The sequence below is a fragment of the Trachymyrmex septentrionalis genome, unplaced genomic scaffold (genome assembly GCF_001594115.1).
Source record: "Trachymyrmex septentrionalis isolate Tsep2-gDNA-1 unplaced genomic scaffold, Tsep1.0 scaffold14, whole genome shotgun sequence".
Classification (NCBI taxonomy): Eukaryota; Metazoa; Arthropoda; class Insecta; order Hymenoptera; family Formicidae; genus Trachymyrmex; species Trachymyrmex septentrionalis.
Window position 1 is genome coordinate 3,791,919 of NW_017304543.1, and position 8,106 is coordinate 3,800,024.

The following is an 8,106-nucleotide window of genomic DNA, read 5'->3' on the forward strand; positions in this document are numbered from 1 at the left end:
GTATTGATTTTTCTTTTAAATTTAATGGAATCTAGCGTCTTAAATAATTATGTATATACATACGAGTATACATGTTTATTCCCTTACGTTTACTCTACAATTAAGCGTTTCTTCAGTTGTTTGTGTCATAAAACAATTATATCGTAACCTTGAAGCGCACATTCCTGTTTTACGATCTAAAGTCTAAAGTCTGTGTCACACTATGTATTGAAGATTGAGAATTGAGAAATGAAAATTGTAATTCAAATAATTAGAACGAAACAAATTAAAATTAAAATTATTGAACTAATTGAATTTTTATCTCTAATTCGTAATCCTCAGCCTCCAATGCGCAGTGTAATATGGATTTCATGCTTGTACAAGTTATACTCTAGCAAATATAAATTAAAACATAACCGTTATCCTGCTAACACAATAGAGTAAACTTTAAGTCTTAAGGAACCAATCGTAGTCAATTACTCTCACATTCAACTGTGATTGATCAATTTCTTAAGGCTTCAGACTTACTATTCTGTTGCGGGGTAATCATATTTTCTCACACAACAGTTTACTTGTAATGGCTGGTTCAGCAAAGACAAATGATCAGTTAGTGCTCAATTCTTCGCTGGATCTAAAACGTGTACAAACCAGTCGTACTAAAGTATTCACTGATGAATTTTTTCTGCTACTCGCACTCAATGTTATATACGTAGATATATATATATGGTGTAATAGTTAAATTGTTGAGTAGAAAATTAACTGACATATCTGTCAGTTAATTATGTTTCTATATTTGTGTTTGTTGTGACGCATACTTTTCTGCAAGTCACTCTGATGAAAGAATTTACAATATTAAATATCAAACTTTATTTAACCGTGAGAACATACAAGAATACAACCAACAAAATGAATGCCTTTTAACAACCATAACTGGATCTTCAGTGCTTACCTAATTCTGTATGAATTTATATACTATCTAAAAGCATCAAATTGTTAAATTGCTAGTCAATTTAACTCGTGATATTACTGCGATAGTTCAGTAGAGTTTGCGTTTCAAGAAAAATCATTTCACGAAAATATCATTTCAGCGCGTTTAAAAAATACGTAGTAAATAGTATAAATTCGCTGAATTTAATAAGCACTTAAAATCCGCCTAAAACCGTTCGAGGCACTGATTTTATTAGAATTTATAATCAATATAAATTATTACTAATGAATGGAAGTGATTAGTTTCACCATTTTAGTATTGCCAAGTTTTTAAATTGATTCGGTATATCCTTATTAGCTTTAAAAGTATCTCAGTAAAACCTCTCTCGGAAAGAACATATTGTGAAGGAAAGGAAGTGTTCTTAAGAAGATAATCGTACGTATTAAATTCGAGTTTCAATGTCTATAATAAAAGGAATCACATTAGAAGAAGAAATGAAGAAGAATTCTCAATTGAAACTATCCGATATACAATCACTGAGAGAATGGTGCAAGAAACAACCACATTTGCCAAAAATTGAGGACAACTTTCTCGCTTTGTTCCTTCACAGCAATTACTATCAAATGGAACCAACGAAAAACACAATCGAGAATTATTATACGATCAGGACACATTTACCAGAAATTTTTTGCAATCGGGATCCGTTTGAAAAGGAACTGCGACAAGCCTTCAAAATCGCGTAAACAATTTTATGAATATTAATGAGTAAATAGCAGTAATATGATTTGTTCGTATAAAATGGCTAATTAATAATATTTACAATTTTAACCACATTAATAGATAATTTAAGATTCAGACAAAAAATAAAATAAAGTATATCTGTAAGATGTACAGATATACTTTTGAAAACATCTAGAATATTTTTACGAATATTTTACATACTTATTATACTAACTTGATTTAAAATTAATTTAATTTAAAAAGGGCTGTTTTTCCTCTGAATGGATTAACAAAGGATGGTTATAAGATGATACTTTCAACATTGATGGACAGCGATCCTTCCTTCTATAACTATAATAACTGCATAAAATATGCCATAATGTTTTCCGACATATATTTGCTGATGAATGGTACGAATGATGGTACCATTTTCATCTTTGACGTTAGCAAATTATCTTTCGGTCATGTTATGCGAATAAATCCAATGGGAATGAAGAAACATCTATACTATCTCCAAGAGGCAATGCCGATACGGCTAAAGGCAATCCATTTTCTAAACGCAACACCCGCCATGGAATTATGGATGAATATGGCGAAGCCTTTTATGAAAAACGAGTTGATAGACATAGTAAGTATCACAAATCAATTAATTAAGTTCAACTGTAGCAACAACATCCGCGTTTTTAAAAAACTCAATCATTTGCAACAAATACGATATAAGCGCGATCAAATAATTCTAATGTTATAATTATAATAAATATAGTACGTAATCGTACTCTTTTATAGGTAAATAATTCATGTCTTATACAAAATATAATTTTTTATCATCGATAAACATAATAATTTTTGCGTCTAGTTATCTATAACATCATAATTTTTTCAATGGAAAAATCATACTCAATGCTGTTTAGACAAGTTTTTCTGAATTTATTTAACTCTTCTAGATACATTTTCACTTATCATTAGAGAGCATTTCTGAATATATCCCAGTGGATGCATTGCCAAACGAAATGGGTGGAAAAGCGGATTCTGTACATAAACTAGCTGAAATTCAAGTGAAGGAATTGGAAGACAATCGCGAGTGGTTTCTGCTGGATGAAGCAACCAGACGCGTTAACGAAGCATTAAGAATCGGCAAAAGCAAAACAGCAAATGGTTTATTTGGTATAGAGGGTAATTTTAAAAAACTTGATATAGATTGAGAAATACTTATAACTTCATCTGATTTAACTAATTTTGATATCATTATGTAATCTCTATTAATATTATTTTGTATTTTGCACTTTGTAGCGTTTTATGTCTGATTATAATTGTAATATCATGCACATTTATGAAAATAAAAAGTATTCTGTTTATGCTATTCTTATGTAATCTCCTGTGAAGATTGTAATCTACCTACATTGGTCAAACAAAACAAAAGTTAAAAACTAGATTACATGGACATCGTTCCGATATTAATAAAAAACAGGATCTCCATCTGTAATTAATAGATCACCGTATTAATTTTAACCATAATTTCAAATAAAACGATGTTAAAATTTTGGATATAATGAACATTCTTACAACAGATTAATATCGGAGATCGACATAAAAAAACAAACACAAAACTTGAACAAAACAGAACGAAACTGAATCATTATCGGAATCATATCTTAACATTATACAATCCCTTCCTCCTTTTTAGTTCTCCCTTTTTTCCTTTTCCTTCTTCCTTCTTATATTTATTTTCTATATTCTTACTTATTTCTTTACTCTTCAATCCCATTTTATTTACAACGTTCCTCTGACAATCAACTTTTGATCATAGCTTCTTTGGTTTATTACAACGATAATTTTATTAATTAAATTGTTTTACACGTATTTTTATTTGATGGTAGCAGTGCTCCTTTAATTTATTAGAATTACTATTTTATTAATTGGACTATTTTCATCAAGGTACATTTTTATTACATTCTACTATTTTACCATTATTGCTGTTTTATTAATTGATAGATTTGTACTAACAAATTCATTTATCTATATATCAAGGTTAACAATAAGTGTAGAACGAGGTCTAAGAGCTCTACATAAACCTTCACAATTTTCAAAAAAATATTTTACTTTTATAAAAGATTGTAACAGTTTTATCTACATAGTTTGGTCAAGAAGTACATTTAGAGCTTAGTTTAAGGACTCTACATTTTCAACTTCCACGCAATAAAATGCTAATTGTAAAAAATATCACACTTTTAAGGTTCCGTTTTTTTCTTAAGAATTAATTTATTCCGTTATGACGTTTTTCAATGTAAATATCTGCGACTTACATTAAAAATGACTCGATCGGTCGAAACGTCTGTTTATTATTTCTGTAAATTATTTTGTTTATTATTAATTTGATTGAGCCATTTTATGAATATGATATAAATATATTTCACAGAATGAAAGTATTATAGACAATTGAAGAACATGCAGTATTATGAAAATAAAAATTTGTTTTCTTTTTACTTTGATGGAGTCTAGCATCTTAAATAATTATTGTATGTATACATGTACATGTTCATTCCTCTATGTTTACTCCTTAGTTAAGTATTTATGCTCCAGTTGTTTGTGCTATAAAGGTACGGTATAGTAACTTTGTAGCGCATATCTGTTTTACAATATCTAAAGTTTGAAGTCTGCGTTACACAACGCATTGGAGATTGAGGAATTGAAAACTACAATTCAAACAATTCGAACGAAACGGATTAAAATTAGAATTATCGAACTGGTCGAATTCTTATCTCTAATTCGCAATCCTCAGTTTCCAATAGTATAACATGGATTTAATATTCGTATAGAAGTTACAGCAGATATCAATTAACAACAACATAATCGTTAACTATATTTACAGTTAACTATAACAATTTCGTTCAATAAAAACAATTGATCAGTAAGTGCTCAGTTCTTCTGGATCTAAGACGTGTAGGAACTAGTGGTATTGAACATAACGAATTTTTTCTGCTGAACGAACACAATGTCATAATGTATATATATATATTGTGTAATAGTTACAATATTAAATAGGAAATTAACTGACAGTTATGTTTCTGTATTTGTTGGGAAACATACTTTTCTGCAAGTTACTCTAATTAGACTTTATAATATTAAATATTGAATCTCTTGTTTATATAACCGTGAGAACATATGAAAACGCAATCGACAAAATACCTTGTAACAATCGTAGCTGGATCTTCAGTGGTTACCTAATTCTGTGTGAATTTATATACTATGTAAAAGCATCAAATTGTTAAATTGCTAATCAGTTTAACTCGTGATATTACTGCAATAGTTTAGTAGAGTTTGCGTTTCAAGACCGAAATATCATTTCAGCGCATTGTTTAAAGGATACTAAAGGATTATAAGGTATATAGTATAAATTCACAGAATTAAATAAACCATTACATTCCGGCTAAAACCGTTCGAGATACTGATTTTATTAGAATTTATAATCAATATAAATTATTACTAATGAATGGAAGTGATTAGTTTCACCATTTTAGTATTGCCAAGTCTTTAGATTCGGTATATCCTTATTAGCTTTGAAAGTATTTCAGTAAAAACTCTCTCGGAAAGAACATATTGTGAAGGAAAGGAAGTGTTCTTAAGAAGATAATCGTACGTATTAAATTCGAGTTTCAATGTCTATAATAAAAGGAATCACATTAGAAGAAGAAATGAAGAAGAATCCTCAATTGAAACTATCCGATATACAATCACTGAAAGAATGGTGCAAGAAACAACCGCACTTGCCAAAAATTGAGGACAACTTTCTCGCTTTGTTCCTTCACAGCAATTACTATCAAATGGAACCAACGAAAAACACAATCGAGAATTATTATACGACCAGAACGTATTTACCAGAAATTTTTTGCAGTCGGGATCCGCTTGAGGAAAAGGGATTACGACAAGCCTTCAAAATCTCGTACAAAATTTTATGAATATTAATGAACGAATAGCAGTAATGATTTGTTCGTATATATAAAATAGCAAATTAATAATTATTATTATTTTAATCACATTCATACATAATTTAAGATTCATGCAGAAAATAAAATAAATCTTATAAGATGTACAGATATATACTTTTGAAAATACCTAGAATATTTTTACTAATATTTTAACATACTTATTATATTAATGATTAATTTAAAATTAATTTAATTTAAAAAGGGCTGTTTTTCCTCTGAATGGATTAACAAAGGATGGTTATAAGATGATACTTTCAACATTGCTGGACAGCGATCTTTCCTTCTATGACTTTAATAACTGCGTAAAATATGTCATAATGTTTTCCGACATATATTTGTCGATGAATGGTACGAATGATGGTTGCATTATCATCTTTGATGTTAGCAAATTATCTTTCGGTCATGTTATGCGAATAAATCCATTGGCAATAAAGAAACATCTATACTATGTCCAAGAGGCAATGCCGATACGTCTAAAGGCAATCCATTTTCTAAACGCAACACCCGTCATGGAATTATTGATGAACATGGCGAAGCCTTTCATGAAAAACGAGTTGATAGACATAGTAAGTATCACAAATCAATTAATTAAGTTCAACTGTAGCAACAACATCCGCGTTTTTAAGAAATTCAATGCAATCAAATCATTTGCAACAAACGCAATATAAGCGTGATCAAATAATTCTAATGTTATAATTATAATAAATATATGTAATCATACTCTTTTATAGATGTAAATAAATTATGTCTTATACAAAATATAATTTTTTATCATCATCGATAAACATAGAAATTTTTGCGTCTAGTTATCCATAACATCATAATTTTAAATGGTAAAATTATACTCAATGCTGTATTCTATTTAGACAAGTTTTTCTGATTTTATTTAACTCTTCCAGATACATTTCCACTTATCATTAGAGAGCATTTCTGAATATATCCCAGTGGATGCATTGCCAAACGAAATAGGTGGAAAAGCAGGTTCTATGCATGAGCTAGCTGAAATTCAAGTGAAGGAATTGGAAGACAATCGCGAGTGGTTTCTGATGGATGAAGCAACCAGACGCGTTAACGAAACATTAAGAATCGGCAAGAGCAAAACAGTAAATGATTTGTTTGGTATAGAGGGTAATTTTAAAAAACTTGATATAGATTGATAAATACTTATAACTTCGTCTGATTTAACTAATTTTGATATCATTCTGTAATCTCTATTAATATTATTTTGTATTTTGCACTTTGTAGCGTTTTATGTCTGATTATAATTGTAATATCATGCACATTTATGAAAATAAAAAGTATTCTGTTTATGCTATTCTTATGTAATCTCCTGTGAAGATTGTAATTTATCTACACTGGTAAACAAAACAAAAGTTAAAAACTAGATTATATAAACATCGTTCCGATATTAATAAAAATTCAGATTCTCCATCTCTCTGTAATTATAGACTACCGTATTAATTTTAACCATAATTTCAAATAAGACGATGTTAAAATTTTGGATATAATGAACATTCTTACAACAGATTAATATCGGAGATCGACATAAAAAAACAAACACAAAACTTGAACAAAACAGAACGAAACTGAATCATTACCGAAATCATATCTTAACATTATACAATCTCTTTCTCCTTTTTAGACCTCCCTTCTTTCCTTCTGCCTCTTTCTTCTTATACTTCCTATATTCTTATTTATTCCTTTACTCTTCAATCTCATTTTATTCACAACGTTCCTCTGACAATCAACTCTTGATCATAGCTTCTTTGGTTTATTACAACGATAATTTTATTAATTAAATTGTTTTACACGTATTTTTATTTGATGGTAGCAGTGCTCCTTTAATTTATTAGAATTACTATTTTATTAATTGGACTATTTTCATCAAGGTACATTTTTATTACATTCTACTATTTTACCGTTATTGCTATGTTTTATTAATTGATAGATTTATACTAACAAATTCATTTATCTATATCAAGGTTAACAATAAGTGTAGAACGAGATCTAAGAGCTCTACATAAACCTTCACAATTTTCAAAAAAATATTTTACTTTTATAAAAGATTGTAACAGTTTTATCTACATAGTTTGGTCAAGAAGTACATTTAGAGCTTAGTTTAAGGACTCTACATTTTCAACTTCCACGCAACGAGAAAGCTAATTGTAAAAAATATCATCACACTTTTAAGGTTCCGTTTTTTCTTAAAAGTGATTAATTTATTCCGTTATGACGATTTTCAATGTAAATATCTGCGACTCACATTAAAAATGATCGGTCGAAACGTCTGTAAATTATTTTGTTTATTGTTATTAATTTGATTGAGTTATTTTATGAATATGATATAAATATATTTTAAAGAATGAATGTATGTTATAAAGAATGAAAGTATTATAGATAATTGAAGAACATGCAGTATTATGGAAATAAAAATTTGTTTTCTGTTTACTTTGATGGAGTCTAGCATCTTAAATAATTATTGTATGTATACAT

The 8,106-nt window shown here is 28.7% G+C and overlaps 2 protein-coding genes across 2 annotated transcripts; both read left to right on the forward strand.

The window, feature by feature from the left end:
- The first annotated feature begins 1,354 nt into the window (after nucleotides 1-1,354).
- On the forward strand, nucleotides 1,355-2,829 carry LOC108745482 (alpha-tocopherol transfer protein-like). The gene is made up of 3 exons (XM_018481659.1): nucleotides 1,355-1,646; nucleotides 1,892-2,255; nucleotides 2,572-2,829. The coding sequence occupies exons 1-3, from the start codon at nucleotides 1,366-1,368 to the stop codon at nucleotides 2,827-2,829; spliced, it is 903 nt and encodes a 300-aa protein (XP_018337161.1). The 5' UTR covers nucleotides 1,355-1,365.
- Nucleotides 2,830-5,204: 2,375 nt separating this feature from the next.
- On the forward strand, nucleotides 5,205-6,770 carry LOC108745639 (alpha-tocopherol transfer protein-like). Its single transcript, XM_018481926.1, has 3 exons — nucleotides 5,205-5,567; nucleotides 5,816-6,179; nucleotides 6,513-6,770. The coding sequence occupies exons 1-3, from the start codon at nucleotides 5,284-5,286 to the stop codon at nucleotides 6,768-6,770; spliced, it is 906 nt and encodes a 301-aa protein (XP_018337428.1). The 5' UTR covers nucleotides 5,205-5,283.
- The last annotated feature ends 1,336 nt before the right edge of the window (nucleotides 6,771-8,106 follow it).

Bases quoted from the DNA above. Each gene is read 5' to 3' on its own strand.
- LOC108745482 (XM_018481659.1), top strand. From the start codon at position 1,366: ATGTCTATAATAAAAGGAATCACATTAGAAGAAGAAATGAAGAAGAAT. The intron at 1,647-1,891 runs GTAAACAATTTT...TAATTTAAAAAG, and splicing joins CGACAAGCCTTCAAAATCGC to GGCTGTTTTTCCTCTGAATG. The intron at 2,256-2,571 runs GTAAGTATCACA...TAACTCTTCTAG, and splicing joins AAAACGAGTTGATAGACATA to ATACATTTTCACTTATCATT.
- LOC108745639 (XM_018481926.1), top strand. From the start codon at position 5,284: ATGTCTATAATAAAAGGAATCACATTAGAAGAAGAAATGAAGAAGAAT. The intron at 5,568-5,815 runs GTACAAAATTTT...TAATTTAAAAAG, and splicing joins CGACAAGCCTTCAAAATCTC to GGCTGTTTTTCCTCTGAATG. The intron at 6,180-6,512 runs GTAAGTATCACA...TAACTCTTCCAG, and splicing joins AAAACGAGTTGATAGACATA to ATACATTTCCACTTATCATT.